A 19,245-nucleotide genomic window follows, 5' to 3' on the forward strand; every position below is an offset into this window, starting at 1 on the left:
GTCGTCCTCCAATAGGTTATACATGTAGAATATCTATGCGCATTCAATTTTTTCCACAAGATTTCAATCATAGAAGTCTCCGATTGAATTCCTTAATTATGTGAACCAAAGTGAGTCAAGTTCGGGATCTATTCTCAATTGATCATAAAGATTTTGAGTTATAACTTACTTCGCCAGTATGGGAAAAGTGTCAGAAAAATCAAGAACCTGTTGCATTGATCCTAATTTAGTCCTAAGTTTTTTGATCTAGAGCCAATTCAATCTTTCTCGCTAATTTTGGCCGAATATTGCTGACATAATCACTGGCCCTACGTGGCATGGTCGCCACTGACATAGATATTTTTAATATTATTTTAATAATTTTTAAATTTTTAATTCTTTTTTTCCTTTTTTTCTCTCTTTTTTTATTCTCTTTCCTTTGCTGGCCGGCGAGGTTTGGTGACGCCGCCCTGGCCCAAGCAACGCCTGGCGAGGCCACCCTTGCATGGCCTCGTCAAATCTAGCGAGGGAGGCCTTGCTAGCATTCGCCCTTGCCCGGCGAGGCCGATCGTTGGCTGTGATGGCAAGAGCCACCCTTGCTCAGGCAAGGCCAACCCACGCCGGCCACCGGAGGAAAGAGGAGAAAAAAAAAAGAAAGGAAAAAAAAGAGATAGAGAAATAAAAACATTCGAAAATATTAGTAAAATATGTCCACATCTAAGCTGGCTGTGCTATGTATGTCGGCCGGCGTTCACATCAATAATACCTTGCCAAAATTAGCTGGAAGATATGAATTGGCTAGATTAACATGTTTACGACTAAATTGAAACCAAAACAATAGATTTATGACTTTTCTGCTACTTTCCCTTGCCATTACTAACATAAGTGTATGGAGAGACACCTTTTGAGTCTGCGCAAGTTACTGATGTATGTAAGGAACAAAAATTGGATCTTGGAAAGTACAATAATAATAATAATAATAATAATAATAATAATACCATCAGAGGTCTTTTCCCCGCAAAATGATGGTGTATTCTTTTACTTTGTGATAGCACGTTCACGAGGTTGTCCATGTGCTTACGGCTATTTCGTAAGACAACTTTTCCATACAATTTCCTGGCAGGTAATATGGTCAAATTCCAACTACGTTTCTAGATCACTCAAAATGTGAGTCAACAATGGCTGGATGTTGACCTGCAATTTCCTCATGGTGGTCGAGAAGTAGGGATTAGATAGACAGGCTTTCATCTAAACAGCTCAAGTTTTCATAGTAATTGACTGTGGTATCATAAAGCTTTACAATCTTTGTAACACAACTCTTATATTTTAGCTCTCATTTCAGCTCACGTCATAATAGGATATGAGGCATATGTATGATTTTGTGGGATTATTGTCGATTGTTTTAAAAGTTTGGATGAAGGAGCAGTTTAACATTTATATATTCTAGCATTTCCCGTTACGCTTAATCTAGTTTTTTTGCCTAGTACTAAGTGTGGAAATATTTTATTAGAGAGGCAAATAGGATCCTGGAAAGATTTGCACTCGGGATTTCCTATTCTAATATGATGTGAGATTTTGTGGAGACCATTTACGGCTGTTCGAAAAGCTTATTCTGTTAGATGAATACACAGTTTCATTTTTATATATTCTAACAGCATATTTTATGCATTCATTGCTGAGAGTGTACTCATCATCATTGTGGTTCACCATCATGTAAGGAGGTAAAAATGAGAGGCATACTGAGAACAGCATAGATTCAAGTAAGGCCAATTTTAATGAAAGTGTCAACCAAAAAAGAAGCCCAATCAGGTGGTTGGTCTGAGTGGTCTAAGATTTTCATTGTCAAGTAGAAAGTTACAGATTTGATTCCCCAATTTATACTCAGTTTTTGAGACCTCGATCAGTCTGCCGATGACACACCGGGCCTCGGGTGTAGCGCTGATCGGGGACTTCTCCACTCGCATCTGGTGGAGTTGCGATGGCGGTCTCGTCCAGAGGGCTGCTAGGGCTTCGCCGACGCCTTAAACCGAACATTCTAGCAGCATCTAAGGTCGGTCTCAATCTCGTGCGTACCTTTTTTCTCTATGGATATGAAAAAAGGAAAAAAAAAACTTTCATTTGGCACAATCGATTTGAACAATATTTGGTGGCGAGCGCATTCACACGCTTGGGGCCAAGATTGTAGTGGGTTGGGGAAACTCCAAACAGAATCGTCCAGCAAAAACATTTTATCCACTGTAGATGCCCCTACACGACGGGTCACGACTCACGACTCTACTTTGATGAGTTTCCATTCCACTTCCGCTATGACTTTCTACACACTTCACTTCACAAAAAAAAATAAAAAAAAAACATATTATAAAAAGAAATCTTTCGACAATAATAATGAAAAAAAAAAATGTTTGTCTCCATACAAGGAAAAGGCAAATGTATGGTTGGAGCAGTTCGCACTGTGCATTTGACCCTTGAAATTTGGTGTGCTCCTTTTGATAGTTTAGGAGAATCTTATGTTCTTTTTTTCTTTTCATCTATTTTTCTTGGGTTAGCTTAGGATATAATTAAAATGCTGAAAAAGAGAATTTGCACATGGCATGATGGGACTTTTTGTTGGATAATTTAGGTTGCAAAACGCGTTTCCGGTTCGAGTTAGTGTGTGGCAGTACTAAGCTTTTTACCGCAAAATTATTCCCTAATGACACTACGGCGATGTTCGCTTGATTGGAAGTTTATATGTCCAGTCTTTGACTATTCGGACCGATTTAGGTTATTTCACAATGAGCTGCACATCACGAGCTTTAGTCAAGAGGAGTATCACATTTCGTATGTGACTTATTATCCCCTCGTTATTCCTAGCTCTCTTGAGAGACATTTGAAGTGTAAATGAAAGATGATGGATCTCTGTATCGTGATGGAAATGAGTTATGTAATAAATGGGTGCACCGTACCAAGCCTTCTATGGAAGGACGAATTTCGGGCACATAGGTTGTGTGATTTTACTTATACATAATCAAAACATCCATCGCCAATGATTTTAATAAGTGACCGATTTTCCAAACTATAACTAGCTTGTTAAGAGATGGGTTGCATGACAAATGAGTTGAATAGGTTGTGTACCCTATAAAAATTCTTTACGGAATCAAGGGAACAATGTCAAAAAAGGGCCTCAAGTGTCTTCACTTTTTTAAATAAAGATCTAAAGTAGACTTTGTTTTAAATAAGGGCATGAAGTGCCATTATTGTCTCAAAGAAGAGCATGAAGTGATTATGGTTGTTTCAAATAAGGGCTTAACCTCGCCGGCGAGTCAAATTTTTCAGCCGATCGAGGGTATTTTTGTAAAAATATAAATTTAATCTCATTTTTTATTAAATTAAATTAAAACAAAAAATTAAAAATAGAAAATTAAAAAAAACAAACATAGGCGGGAGGACCGACCTCCCGTCGGTGGGGTCGCCAGCTCCGCGATAAGGGCCTGCTGGCCCTCACCGCTGGTCGGCTAAGTCGCCAACCCCCGTCGAGGCGTCGGTGATCCCAACGGCCATAGCCGCCGCCCTAGTTATGTTCTTCTTCTTCTTCTTCTTCTTCTTCTTCCTTTTTTTCTTCTTTTTAATTTTTTGTTTTTTTTTCAAAATTTCTTGAAAAATAGAAAAAAGGAAAAAATAAAATAAAATAGTAAATGACCAAATCATCCCTAATTAAACTAACTCAAGCCTTTTTTTTTGGACTAATATAGTCACTTGAGGCTATTATTTGAAACAATGTGCACTTCGGGCACTTCTTTGACACAATCATGGCACTTCATGCCCTTTTTTAAAATAATGCCTACTTCAAGCCTTTATTTGAGAAAATGAGGGCATTTGGGGTATTTTTTTAAAAATTTCCTCAGAATTAATTAACTAAATCATATTTCAAATTGCCTAGGCAGTTAAATATGCTGGTTGGTCTCAGGTACCCAACAAGAGTGTCGTATCATAATTGACATTATAAACCTGCCCTAATGTCTCTAGCATTGTTAAGAATGTTTTAAGTATGATCATTCCGCATTCCATACAATAGGTTTAGAGGAATCTCTAGTAAACTCAAGATTTATATGTCTGATATCGTGTTGAAGTTAAGTATCCCAACCTTAGGTTATTAAGTCCTTGGAGAACACTGTTTATGTTCTGTTCTTTAAACAAAACATCAGAGTGCAGGACCGGAAAAGAAAAAGAAAAAGAAAAAGAAAAAGAAACCATGCATTGCTAAAATAGTCAACCTGTCATGTCCGCAGAACAGTGAGGAAAACAAATATCAAAATGAGTTAGGAAGACTGAAACCGATCGAGAAAGCAACAAGGTCAAGAAGTGGTCTGACATGGAAGCGTGTCTGTGCTCCAATTGATTAAAAACTGACCAATTAATTCCACGGGACAATTGTAATTAGGTCACCCATAACAACTTGTTTCCATTCAAGAAAAAATAACACAAGATTCTTAGACCTTGGAAATTTAATCAAGAGAGGAAAAGACATATCTCTCCCTCTACATATGTTGTCTCCATCCATCTCTTCAATTTCGGAACACAAATTCCGAACTTTAATTTTCTTTTTTCTGAGAGCGAACTTTGTTGACATTTGGTCGTGGGTAAAGCTCCTTGTTTTTGGCCTTTTCTCGTGGTTCATTTTCCCGAGTACAATTGTAAAGCTGAAGTCTCATGTGTCACACACAGTTACGTCCAGGAAAGCGATTCCCAGCTAGCCGAGCCATCATCAAAGAAGCTGGTCGAGTCGATGAATTGCCGCTGGAAATTGATGGCCGGCTCTTGAGATTGAGCCATTTCCATGCAGGCCGCCACGAGGTTGGCTCGCTGCAGCTCGAGGTTGGTGAGCTCGGCCTGAGCCTTGGCGAGCTGCTCTTGGAGCTCGCTCACTTGCTTCTGGAGGTGGCAGATGGCTCCGGCGCAGCCGTAGATCGGGTCTCGGATCCTCGCGCTGGCCTCGTACACCATGCTGCTCACTGCATCCGCTCTCTGCGGTTCTGGAAGTTCCTGAAATAGTTATCATAAAATCCATGAAAAAAGAAAAAATCATATGGAGGAATTATAAATCCAATTAACATGAAAGTCACAAGTACAATATATTTTTTCAAATGAGCTGGTTGAAAGTTCTTTGAGACCTTTGAGGACATGGATTACCGACACAAATCAATAATCGTAGTCTGTACCACGAGGAAAAACAGTACTAATTTCGCAATATATGTACTAAAAAATCTCCTCGAGACTAAGGGCGCGCATCACGACACTTCTGCTCTAGATTAGAAAAAGGAGAGTCGTGAAAAAGGAAGATGGAAAGATTAAAGGAAAGAAGAAGATAAGTCTCTTTTTATTGGTACATAGAAAAAGGAAGTTGCCACAAGAAAAGCTTCACGCACTCCAAATTCCCTTTTTTTTTTCCTACAGCATACTCGGGCGTTCACATTAGGGAAACGGATGGGGCAACAATACCTGCAAGAACTTGATGATGTTGCTAGCTCCAAACACTCTGTGCGCGATGGTGAACTTGTAAGGCTCGGTGGGCGGGAAGTACGGGGCCAAGACGCACTTGTCCACGCACCGCCGACGCAGGATCTTGCAGGCGGCGCATGGGCTGAGGACCGCCGGCAGGGGTGGGGGCGGAGTATTGGGGAGGGAAGGAGGAGGAGGAGGAGTGGTTGGAGATGAGGACTGGGACGGTGGTGGTGGTTGCGGTGGCGGCGAAGAAGAGGAGGATGATGTTGAGTAAGGGATGACTTTAGTAGGAATAGTGACGGGCGTTGTTAATAGGGCAGCTCTCTCCTTGTATTCCATCTCTACAAACACTTCTTTTCAGAGAAGAGAGAGAGATGCGATGGAAATGAGGGAGGTTGGGGGGTGCTTATATACATGGAAATGGGAGAACAAGTCAACCATCCACAAGACAAGTTTTCACCTACAGTTTTTGAAACAGCTTTGGGGGCGATTTTGGCTTCTAATTTTTCGTCAATTTAACATAGTTAAAATATGCCCTTTTTCCCGGTGTGAATGATTCACGATAAAAGTCTAATACCTACGCCCGGAGAAATCACCAAGAGAAAATCTAAGTCCGAACCCGTTAACATATCCAGTTAAACTCACTTTTACTTAAAAGCTTAAGCTAATGAGTTATGAGCCAATATGGATATATTAACTGCTCTACACTATTTCGATTCTCCAATGTGAGATTTCTTTAATACAACTCACTTACACGTTTTTCCTAACAGATATGTAAATCACTTCTAATGCCGACAATGGGCCTAATAGAAAATCCTTAAAGATATTTCGAAACACCAGGAAACCAATCGATCAAAGTGCTTTTTATTTTTTTATTTTTTATTTTTTGCGTGCCTCCATGTCCGCAATCCCTTACCTAATTGATGAAAGAGCTCGAATCATTTGACTCCTTGCTTCCGGAACAGTTCGGGACCTTATCTTGATGAACCCGATTAAGGTGCTCGACTCCGACAAACGTGCTCTCTGGTATGAAACTTGGTGTAGTACACAACAACGACACATGACCACCTTGATCAAAGTAAGCAGGCGTTGGTCACTTAAAGAAAAATTCTCTTATCTATAAATTGGGTCTCAAATGGTGATGCTGCCACAGTATTTCTGGTTTTCAGTTTATCTGTAAATTGTCTGGGAGTGGTCAAGGAGACCAACGTGTAGAAAATGAATTTGAAAAGCTGGATTGCCATGCATCTTTTTCTAGACTTGGAAAAGGGAAAAACCCTAAAAACATCAATTCAAATGTATCATCATATCCTAGTCGTGACTTTATGACCACAACTGCGAGTTTTCGAAGTGGAGTTTTACTAGTTTATACGTCCATTGAATCTGTATAAAACTGCTCATAAAAACTTAGAAGATTTCTGGCACGAGGCTAACTCAAGTCTGCCCTAATTATATACCACCATACATACTTAGACAGCTCATATGTCCGAGGAGAGATTCCTTCCTAAACACGTTCCTCGTGCCTCTCGATAAATCATTCTTTCACGCGGAAGCACCCTATATTAGGCTTATTCCCTCTGCAGCAGAATTCCGATACCTTCACTTGGATAGGAGGGAGTCCAAGTCCGAGCCCGCAACATATCCATTTGGACCAATCTTCACTAAAAAACTTAAGTCAATGAGTTATGGGCTAACCATGATATATTAACTACTTCACACCACATCAATTTTCCAGTGTGGGATTTCTCTAACATAATTCGCAAGTGTATCCTAACACATCCCACCTCTCTGTTACATCTTTCGATTACAATAGAAAGAGATTAGATATAATAATAACTATTTATGAGCCCAAATCCAAACTACCAATAAAATACAAATTCAAACTATAAAATCTCTTTGGTGTCTCGGAGCGCATGCTTTTCTGTCAATGGGTAGTATGAACCACACCCCAATAAACCTAATATCCACCTCTAGCTGTGAATTGCAACTCCTATCATTGCATCTCACTATAATCACAATTGGAAGAGCTTATGATAGCTATGTACTCGTGACACGACAAGCGACGCGCAACAAGACACGATGGGATACTACACGACACGTCGACACGTGATTTCTCAAAAAATAAAAAATTCCGACACGTTGTATAATAAATATATATTTTTATATATACATGATAAATGTATAAAAATATTAGTAGTGAGTGTCTTTTTCTTATGTTAGGAATTCATTATTAGGTTTTTTTTTTTTCCGAACCGGCTGATCATATTAATTTGGGGTGCTGGGTATATGACTTAAGTATATATATATAATAAATTTATATTTTGATCCCTAATTTATTAAAAATGCTTGAAATTGACCTTGTGCGTGTCGAATGGCATGTCGGGATGCTAGACTCACGTCTTGTAGGCATGTCTGGAACACTAATCACATGTCGGTCGCATGTTGGAGAGTGTCGGACAAGTCTCGGAGGCCTTCGAAGAGTGTCGGTTACGTAGTCTGGTAGTACTTGACCTCAAGACGGAATTCTGGACCGTGATGCTTGCTTTCACCCATGGTCCACTTTTGCCGAATCAACACAAACACCCATCATCGCTCCGCATCCATGTCGATAACCAAGATCTCTTCCTCAAAATATCCGCTAAACGGTGGTCCAAAAATCAAATGGCCGACAATCAAAACCATACAATGACAAAAACGTTAGATATCTCATCTAGAAGAGAATGTTCAACTCCGAACCCATCGATGTCGTTGGATAGTTGAGCTATTGATGTGAATGAGCTTGAAGCAGTAAGATATCAAGATCACTATAACCGACACTGTCGAGTTCCCACACCATATAAGTCAATAGTTACACCTACTCGTTCTGCACTATGCTTCGGTGCTGCCCTACGAATAGGAACACCGGTTCGCGCAATTCCGTCTTCCAACTGGGCACATCTTAACTTAAAACCTCAAGTGAATTAGTGTAATCTAACCCATTATGTACCCGAAACAACAACGTAGCTTAAAGGACAAAAGAAGCAGAAGATTACATAATTGTAACTGTATTTTTAGCTTGAATTACGGGATTCCACGACCATCTCACCGTTGCCGACTTTTTACTTGGGGCGAAGACTCCTCCGATTCCTCGCTCTTTGGGCCAACAAACTGATGTTGCCTCAGGTTCGGACCGCAAATTTCCCCACGATGACCTGCGAAAAAGTGAATCCGAAAGAACCTGCGACGACTCCATGCACACCATCTTAGTGACGTGGCTAGTAACAGAGAGGGGCACTAGTCGTTGGTGGGCCCCGTTGCTGGGTCGGGGTAGGCGTGTACCGCTGCATCTCGTGGCCAACGAGCCGTAGAAAAAGAAGTTCGCAGCTTCCCCACGTTGTAATAAAGCACGGCGCCAAACGAGACGTGCTGAAACTTTCTACGCTCGAGTACCATTAACATGGCTTCCCCTTCTAGGAGTTGGAAATTGTCCCCTTGCCGACTGACTTAAATAGTTTTCGCATTATAGGAAAATTATCGAGACGGCGCCAATTCAATCTTAAATATTTAATTTTATCAATTTAGTTCTTAACATTTTGACGATATGCCAATTTAATTCTAAGTATTTTAATTATGTCAATCATGTCCTAAAACTTCTGATGATTTGTTAATTTAGTCTTAAATTTTTTGACGATTTGTCAATATAGTCATTTAGGCAAAATATCCAAATAATAAATTTATGACTGAATTTTCAAAAGGTTCGGGATTAATTGATATAATTGAAAGGTTTAAGATTAAATTAATATATTGTTAAATGGTTTAAGACTAAATTAATTGATGTACAATAGGTTTAAGACTTTTTGGATAATCTTCCTATATGTAACTTATCGGCCATGGATGTTGCCCGACACAAATCATGTGACGGTAATAACTCTAAAATGTCGAAAAGACCCTTGATTGAGTGATAATTGTGCTAATTCAAACTTGGGTATTTACATCTTGTCTTAGAGTTTCACCCTCATAGTTATGGCACCATTGTTCTTAAAACCCTTAGGGGATAGGCCAATTTAATTGAGTGCCTGTTCGATCTTCGATTTCGACATCTCTCCCTCAATCATTACCGGTCTAATTCAGCCATCCGCATTACAACTCACTCATTTATACGATTCGAACTGTGATGGATTTCGAATACATTGGGTTAAGCCTACTTGTGGAAACAATAACTCTAACAGAATACGAAAAGTCCTAGGTTCTTTCCGCTCTCATTGGTCACAAGGCTTCAACCAAGTCAGAATCGTCCCTTTTCAATGTTCTACCACATTAACATCTCGTTTCCTAATTAATTTGGCCCTCCTTGTCAAATTCGATTCCCGCAATTAATTCGCGAGCAATGCATGTCTATATCTACTGCTCATAACGAAGAGGGCTCGACCTCATGACGTCATGTTTGGAGGCAACATGATGTAACATGGTCCTCAGAACCAATCGGCGCCAACCAAGTTGAAAATTGAAAAAAAAAAAAAACCACCGAGGAAAACAGATAAACTAACACTCAACAGTTTCCATTGTTTAGCCATTGGTCTAGAACTCATACTGTTAACCACGGCACAATTTTTCTATGTCCGATATGCTTGTTGTCTTACGTGGCGCTTAAAATTTGGAATTTCTCCTTTTTAACAGAACTATTACATTATGTGTTTTTACCGCTTCTATATACCTTCTCCCTAACCACGTTCTATGCATCGGATTTTCTCACCATTCACAATTGGAGCGACCTAATCCCTATGCTTCCATCACATGCCCAAGAAAATTATATTTGACTAGTCCTCAAATCATATTGGATGAACATAGTAATTGTTAGCTTCTAATCTTCCATATTTGTATAGGCCAAATCACATAACTTTTGTAGTAACTTGGTTCCACAAGAAAAAGCTACCCACTAGTATATATTCAATTTTCCAGCTGTTGGAGAAAATGGATTGCACGGGGGTGTGCCAAAAAGATGCGACGAAAATCGACGTGCTTTGAGGCAATCATGCTCCGGACGACTGGAAAGCGGTCGAGACCGCTCCGCCGATCCACACTCGGGCACAGAGTGGGCCGAATGAGGCTCGAACGGGGGTGATGAAGTTACGAAAACCTAGGTGTGACGAAAAGTAGAGTAAATCAGAACTGAGGTTCGCGTCCTAAGGTTCGCGTCCTAAGGGTCAAAGTTCTCGTCCGTATGGTAGATATCGAAGAGACTAGACTAGCTAAAGCGCTTGAGATGTCTCTGCCTATGTAGATCTAGGGTTTTATAGATATCAATAAGCTTATGAGGTTCATGCACATCGCGCAACGTGGAAGTCTCATATTGCATGCATTTATCACGTGACAAATGTAGATAAGTAAAGTAGCTTGTCGTGCAAGTTAAAAGGACATTAATCTGCGTCATGTGAATGTGCTCCCACAGTTTACGGTTCATGGGACAAGACTGTGGATCGTGCTTGCCGGTGAAGCTGAATAGCACACGTTTTGACGTGGTTTACAGTTTGTTATGTTCAAATCAAAATCAAATCATCATTCACGCTGAAAATCGATTAGGACCCTGCTGAGTTGGGCCAGTTGACCCCACTCAAATTCTTAATTTGCTTCTCTCTCTACTCTTTTTTTTTTTACTTTCCTTTTTGTTTTTCTTCCCTTGTGCGAGAGCATAACGTATAGATTGATCTCGTTACTTTGTACAGTTTCTTGCCGATTTTGTGTCTTCAAACTTGACCGCATAATAACTTTATAACCTCAACTTATAGTGAAGAAACCCGATACTTGGTGTTCCAATTTTATTTGAGTATATTCTAACATATTTACGATTTTGTAGTCTCATTTGGCAAGACTCAGATATTGCAAGAAAATGAACGTCCTTTAAGTGAGGAAAATTGTCCAAAAAATCCTAAATCTATTGTATTTTTGCCAATTCAATCACAAGCCTTTTTACGTTTTGTCTATTGAGTCAATTCGGCCAACTTTCGCCGGGAATCACCGACGTGGATGTTGGCCATCTTGCGTGACATGGCGAAACCACCCCAACATACTTAACCTCCTCATAGATCATCCCACATATGCAAGAGCAAAACTAGAGCTGTCAATGTGGGTCCATGACCCTTTTTTTACCCATATTTTATATAAATGGGTTCTATGTGGATTGTTAGTTTTTAGAGAGCCCACTAAAAATGAGTTCAAAAAAGTTGAAGCTAAATCTGATAGGTCAAAAATAGGCACACATAAAACCTATTTTCGACCCACGGGTGTGGTCTGCACCTTCCACAAGTTATAAATGGGCCTCAAAGGCTCAACTTCATTACTTTATATTTTTTTAGTTTCAATTATATATTTTTATAAGTAAAAGAAAGAAAAATTATTTTTTTGGTCTGAAAAGAATATATATATAATGGTCATCCACTAGCCGCCGCTGGTTGCTAGTCGCTGTAGCCCCCACGCTCCCCGATTGCCAGAGATAAAAAAAAAAAAAAAAAAAATCAAAATAAAATAAAATATAATTTTAAAAAAATTTCAAAATTTTTTTAATAATAAAAAATTAAAAAATTAAAAATTAAAAATAAAAAATTGTGAAAAAAATTTCACTAGATTTTTAATGCATAAATTTTTTTAGTAATATCATTTTTTTATATTTTTACTAATTTTTTTATTATTTAATTTACTTTTTTTATTTGATATGAAGTTTTTATCCAGGTAATATATACATGCTTAAAATAGGTTAAATGAGTTGTATATGTATTCCTAGAATATTAGTGTGTTTTAGTAAGATGTGTCAAAATAGATTAGATTGGCTACGGATCGGTTGCAAATCGGGTCGGATATGGATCATTAAATATTGGTCAAAATGGGTTATACGGGTTAATATGGGTCGGATCATATTCGATCCGACCCAAATCATATCCGATCCACCCATTTGACACATCTATGTAAGACCAAGATTAACACAAAATCTACATTTACAGCAAAATGTGTTAAGTGGTTGGTTGGTTTAATTGAGTAGACCCCTCGAGATAGGCTTGCTAAGGCTGCCTCTAGGAAAACTATCCCAAAGGCCTTTAGTGTCCCAAGAGAAAGGGTGTTTGGCAAATTTTGTGGATAGCTTTGGAGAAATGATTGCATTTCCAAAGGTCTTTAGCCCAAGGCAGGTCCATATGGGTTTTTTACTTTGAGCATTTTCGAAATGCTAATACATTTTTTATTTCTTCCAACTTTCCCTCGCTAAACTTTAATAATTCCATAAATGCCCTCACCTCATGTGCTATCGCCAATGAAGGGCTAAGGCTGCTGGTGAGTAGCCGGATGACCTCGGGCGAGGGCTGCTAGTGCTAGATCAAGTTCGCCGCTGGCCCGCTAGCCGCCTAAGCTCTTTGAAGATGAAAGGCTTCGTGAAATGAAAAATAGTTCCACATGAGATTTGTGAATAAATGATTGTCTAATATTGAGCAAGTGCTTTAATTTTTTGTCGAGGTCTGCCTTGTAGACATACTCACATTGGCTCATTGATCGCTAGACTTCACCGCAAACCCAATTGGCTACTTTTTCAATTCGCTTTCGAAGATGAAAGGCTTTTCCCCAGTATTTAGAAACTTCATTTTTCGTCCCCCTTCCCCATTAGTCACCATTAATGTGCAAAGTTGAGCTGGAACTCAGCAAACAAAATAATGGAGGCAGATCCAAGGTTGTCGGCTCAATCGAATCTTCAGCTGATGACATTGACTTCGTGGGACGTGTCCGGAGAAGCCAATCATCACAAGAGACGAAAGATTCACATCGTTCAGGTTGGGCACAGAATCTGCAGAACTGGCTTCCATTGACAGAACAAGAATGGGTGAAGGTCCCACGCGTCTGAAGCATTGAACGTGGGGTCTCCTCCTCGGTTCCTTCTTTGCCCTACCTTCGATTTTGTTCCCCAACCCAAATGCTAAACAGACGACTAAGAGCGTTTTCTTGCAATTGCATCAAAAGATCGCATTCGTCAACAGTAATGCTCAAGTCCCACATTGTGGGAGACAGGTACTTTTGATTGGTTTTAAAGAAGATAAGACCTCCTTCGGGGGGGCTCAATTCACACGCAACCGCGCTAATCATAACAAATGATAGTCACTAATAGGATGAGCGTCGCTGGATAATACAGTTAAAACACCGACGAGGATGCCAATGCTTTAAACGGAGGAGTTTGCAACGCCTCTAGTGCATACTGGATGACCTTATTTGGCCCGTGCAAATGGGTTTTTGTCACGGACTTTCTCATATAGTTGGCAATGGTTTGGCTGCTTTTTTGAGGGATTGATGTTGGTGCCAAGAAATTTCTAATACGCCTCTTCAAAAGCCCAGCAGGTAAAACAAGCGACACGAGGAAAGCCAAAAGCTATATTCTTTTTTCTAAACCAAATTCAAAACAAAATGTTACATGCAAAATTACATATCGAGAAAAGCAAAGTTTGCAACTTTCAATCATTTTGAAATGAGTCAAAATGCGCGTGCCTCAAGATTATTTAAAAAAGAAGAAGAAGCAAAAGGCAAAAATGTAAAAACCACTTGAAACGAACCTTAAGGGCCCGTATGACAACCATTTTGATTCGAAAAAGTGATTGTAATTAAAATATATTTTTTCAGATTCTGTTTCCTAGATGAGTTTTAGATAATCAGAACATGTTTGGTAAGCGCATAAGATTTCTGTTCCTGAAACAGAAACGCGTTTGATAACTGCACATAATTTCTGTTCTTGAGAACAATTGCTCTTCCCAATTCTTATCATTTAAGTCAAATAATTATGAAGTTACTCCGTGAAATTTCATCATATATTTCGAATTAACCGAAGATTAATTCATATTGAAATATAAAAATAAATATCAAGAATCATCACGAGTCATTTTCGCCATTTATTGTGGTTTCATTCAACTCTTTTGAGCGAACGGACAATTGATATGAGCCACACCTTCATTTCTGCAAGGAAATTCACCGCATTGCCCCGCATTGCACTGCGATTTTGGTTCTAGGAAATCAAATCTCAGTCTTATTTCATCCAAAACTTAAGAACAAGAGCTTGCTAAGTGTTCATGTTGGTTATTTTTTCTTTTTCCAAAATTTTCTAAAACTATACTATGTCTAAAGCATATAAACCTAGGCAAATCACAACCAATAAAATTTAGTGCACAATCAAGAAATCATGGCATTGATAAACCGCATCATAACACCCTAACGAAGCTCTAAGGGCTTAGAGAAATGTGGTTCGGATTTAATTTTAAATGGGTTTAGGATTTTCCTAAAAAAGAACAAAATCTATGAAATCTAGGAAATCTAGGCCCAAATTTATGAAAATGAGGACAATCTAGCCTAACTTAACCTTCCATTTTTAGGGATTTTTTGAAATTTTTCTGATTTTTCAAAAATTTTCCAATTTTTTTCAAAATTTTTAATTATTAATTATTATTTTAATTTTATTATCTTGTATATTTTTCTTTGAAAATGAGAACTCGACAGGTCGAGGGAAAAGTGATGAAAGAACTGAAAGGGAAAAGTGAGAGATGTGGGACTTCATCTGTTTTGTGATTTTCAAAAGTGATTTTTTTCCATAACTAACTTTTTTTTGTTCTTGTTTTTGCCCCAAAACTGTTTTCGGAAACAGAATCAGAATTAGAATCGGAATCGATTACGTTATCAAACAATATGTTCATTTTTTTTGTTTGAAAAATAGAATCGGAGAACCGGAATGGTTACCATACATGCTCTAATTATTCGCTTCCTGCTTTTAGGGTTTTCAATCAATTTTTTCGTTAAACGAAGGTATTATAACCACAAAAAAAAAAAAAAATCAGAGATGTTTTACATATAACAAAATGATGTACCCCAAAGTTCTGTCCTGCAATTATTTTGGACAATAGTGCTTGGCTCCAATGATTTCGAAAGGTGAAAAGAAGCTCTTTTCTGCTGGTACGTTGGTTGGGGGAATCAGAATCAAAACTTTATATTATGCTTTCTTTCTAGCGAAGGAATTTGATCTTTTTTCTTTTTTTGGGTTATCTTCAAAATAAAGAGATCGTAAAAATGTGAAGGTTTCTTAGAAAGTGCATGTTGGACTATGGTCGCTTGCCACAGTTATGTCGCGTCAAGCTTGGAAGCCACTCTCAAGTCTCAACTTGCGAGGATGACCAACTTCCTCACAAGTTTCCAGTTTCCACTTTGGGAGGCCGCTGTCCACAAACCCTTTTCAGACCGAACCGTTTATTTGTCGAAAGATAGAAAAATTTATGGTAAGAAAAATATCGACTTCATCTTCTGCCGACACCTAAAATAGCCCACATATATGTGTTATGTATGTATGTATGTATGTATGTATGTATGTGGGACTAGTCCGAAAATCATAGCTTTTTCGAGTATTTCTTTCGAGGCTTGGCCCGCATGAAACAAACCAAGACGTTGCCAATTAGTATAAGAACGATATACCAGTTCAAGGTGTAAAGCTTTGGGCCGGAGATAATATGTTTCGGATGTTTCATGCATAAGTAGTCTTCCATCAATGCTTTTACTCGTGGTGTGAATGATGACTTGGCTCTTGGCTAAAGTGAGATTCCATGGACACATAGTGCTTTGGAAACCCTACATTTTATGCACAGAAGTGACAGAACACGTTTGGAATATGCTCAAACTTATCAAATTTCTTTCAACAAGTACAGTCAAATCGTTTCGATGGATCTTCACGGCACCGCGGTTGCCCGTCTCTTGCGCCGTGGTTCTTCCCATAGTCTTCAATCGCAAGTCTCTGTCGCTTGTCTATCCCTTCCTACTGTAGCTCCTTCGTCGTCGCCCTTGCTACCTCCTCCTTCAACTCCGACATGGCGTCATGCCCTCAACACCGTGACTCTTGATCTTGCTTCCTCGCGGCTAGTCACTGCAGGTCATCCCATCTTCAGCACAGCGGTTTTTACGTCACATACCCTTGCAACCAACCATTGTGGTCTTCTCTTCTCTCGCTTATTCTCTTTAAACAACGGTTGCGGCAAATGTCGCATCCTGAATTCTGCATTGAATGAACTGAAGTTAACAACCAAGAAGGGGGGAATTTGATTTTGTAGGATTTTAGACAACACGCAGACCTCTCCACGAGGGATTGTAACTCACTTTACAAGCACGCACACTTCACCTCGATGCTCAAAGCACTCTTTCACAATTATTGCACCAATAGTCTCTTAGAGAATACAATCATATTTTACAAGTGTTCTTTTTTTTTTTTTTCCTTTTTGTTCTTCTTGAAGAAGAAGTAAAGAAGTAAAAAACAAGTTTGAGATCGTTTTCATCTTCTTTGCTGCCTTCAACTCTCACTTCGACGCATGTCTAGCCCGACAAGCTTCCTTAGTATGTCGGAAACTTCCAGTAGGTCAAAATAGCGGCAGCAAAACACTATTCATTGCTCGGAACGTCAATTGGAGCTAATTCACGAACCTTCTCCGAAATAGACCAAGCTCCCTCTCCGAACTCGCCTGACACTTCTTCTACTTAGCCAAAAATGGCAGACTCCTTCCGACTTCCTCAAAATGTATCCGTGTGGATTCCAATACCTGAAATTGGCTCCAAGGCACCAATTTCAATTCGAATCAATTCGATTTGAAGTTCGGTCTTCATTCCTAGGTATGTGGGGGTATTGTCCACTCCGTCTGCAGCGTGAATTTGCTCTACGACGTAATCCATCCAAGACTCGACGATTTTTACTAAATGCCAATCTGTTTAACTTCTGCAATTAGGTCCTTTCCAGCGTATTCACGTGCTTATGTTATCCAAACTAACCCTAGAACCACAATTTTTTTTTTTTTCAGTATGTCATTATGACTAGATGGTGGAATTGAAAAGAAGAATGCCAACAGCCAACAGGGATTGATGTTCTCTTAAGGACTTCCCAATGGTTATTTTTCATTTTCTTCCAAACTCACATTTCTATTGATTATTATCCTCCAAATGGACTTAAATCTATAGAAACTATAAAAATAAAAGAGCATGGGGATAACATTGTTTTCTTTAATTGACATGGTAGGTAGTATAAGACAATGACACTGAGCACCAAGAGTGGCTAGCTAATCGTTTGCTGCAACCCAACTAATATAGAACCTACGAAACTAAGTAAGAAATTCATACATTTTCCTCTTTATTCTTAAGTTTTGCTTACTTTAAAAATAAAAGACTCTTTGATCTTTTCGTAGTACAAATATATTGCATTGAACTGATAATTTTCACAGTAATTATTTAGTTCACTTGAATAATTGTACTAATGTGATATAACTAAGTGTTTATAGAATAACAATTCTTGGTTTACTATATTTTAAGTGACTCAAATTAAGCAAAATCTCATTAATTTTCTTTATATATCCTAAGATTTTATGGAATAATAAGATTTTTCAATTTAATATTATTTAAGTGACTCAAAATTAAGTAAAATATCATTATTTTTTTTTAAGTAAACATGCTAGAAATGTTGAGATTTTTCAATTTCACTTATTATTTATCGTGCATCGCACGGGTCTTATTCTTGTATAGAGAATTGATATGATTGAAAAAACATGCTAAATCAAGGCAATGGGGAGAGGTAGAGATTCCTACCAATCAACACCTCCTTTGTCCCCCATAATCTAAAGGATTGCCAAAGCTGTTTCCTTTTTCCCTCCCCCACAAAGGTGAAAACAGTGGATATTCCTAGTTGAGGATTTACTCAAACGCTACTGTGGTCGATTCATGCTTCTTGAATGCTAAATCAAGATCCACATGAGGCAAAAATCTAAATGAGAACCTGAAATGTCCTTATTTTTTTTTTAAATAAAGGCCTAAAATAAACTTTGTTTCAAATAAGGGCATGAAGTACCCTCATTGTTTTAAAAAAAAAGGCCTAACCAAGGGCATTCTTGTCATTTACATTTTTTTCCTATTTATTTTTTTCTTCTTTTTCTTTTTCTATTTTTTCTTTTCTTTTTTCTTTTATCCGTCCTCCCTCCCTAGGACACCGGTGGAGATCACCCGACGCCGACGAGGGCCACCCTTACCCGCCCGGGTGAGGGCAACGGTTGCCCTTACCCGCTCAGGCAAGGCTAGCCATCGGTTGAGGGCGGCCCTCGCCTAAGGTCCGTGATGACCGGGGGGGGGGAGGAAAAAAAAAAAAAAAAAAAATAAAAGGTAAAAATACCCTTCAGTCAATCCCTTTTTTAAAATAATGATGACACTTCAAGCCTGTATTTGAAATAAGATCCATTTCAAACATTTATTTGAGACTTCGGACCCTTATTTGAAATTTTCCTCATTAACTATACAATTATTAGCATGAATGATGGCCATTGGGGTTTCTAATAAAGTTCTTCATTGCTTAGGATGTAGGTTGATACAAGTGCAATAAAATAAGGTTTGTGATGTGACAAGTATCATTGCAACCAAACTCATATCAAAGTAAGGTTTAAAGGATACACAGTGAAAAACTACCAAACATAAGCGTAAACCGCTCGGAAGGAAAATCAAAATGCAAAAAGGAAAATAAAGGAAACCAAATGTCGAGAAAATAAATAATAATAAAAAATGGAGGAAAAATAGCTGGTGAGTGGGCTTGGATGTGTTTGTTTCACGGAAAACAAGTAATTCTCAAGGACATTTTCTCAAAAATGGTTGCTTATATTGCTTGGAATAATTAGTCAATATAAAGTGTTCTTATTCTCAATAACGATCTATTTTTGAACATTTTTGTACATAACGAAAATATTTTTTTATTTATTTTTGTAATCAATACAAACGATCATTTTT

General features: G+C 38.5%; 1 protein-coding gene across 1 annotated transcript; it reads right to left on the reverse strand.

Annotated features, from left to right (window-relative positions):
* Positions 1-4,611: 4,611 nt before the first annotated feature.
* Positions 4,612-5,834, reverse strand: LOC115754091 (LOB domain-containing protein 1-like). Its single transcript, XM_030693016.2, has 2 exons — positions 5,458-5,834; positions 4,612-5,001 (listed from the first exon to the last, which is right to left on the reverse strand). The coding sequence occupies exons 1-2, from the start codon at positions 5,797-5,799 to the stop codon at positions 4,684-4,686; spliced, it is 660 nt and encodes a 219-aa protein (XP_030548876.1). The 5' UTR covers positions 5,800-5,834; the 3' UTR covers positions 4,612-4,683.
* Between the last annotated feature and the right edge of the window lie 13,411 nt (positions 5,835-19,245).

The sequence above is a fragment of the Rhodamnia argentea genome, chromosome 8 (assembly GCF_020921035.1).
Source record: "Rhodamnia argentea isolate NSW1041297 chromosome 8, ASM2092103v1, whole genome shotgun sequence".
NCBI lineage: Eukaryota > Viridiplantae > Streptophyta > Magnoliopsida > Myrtales > Myrtaceae > Rhodamnia > Rhodamnia argentea.

Coding starts and splice junctions, on each gene's coding strand:
- LOC115754091 (XM_030693016.2), bottom strand. CDS start 5,799: ATGGAATACAAGGAGAGAGCTGCCCTATTAACAACGCCCGTCACTATT. Junction 5,002..5,457: donor ACATCATCAAGTTCTTGCAG/GTATTGTTGCCC, acceptor TAACTATTTCAG/GAACTTCCAGAACCGCAGAG.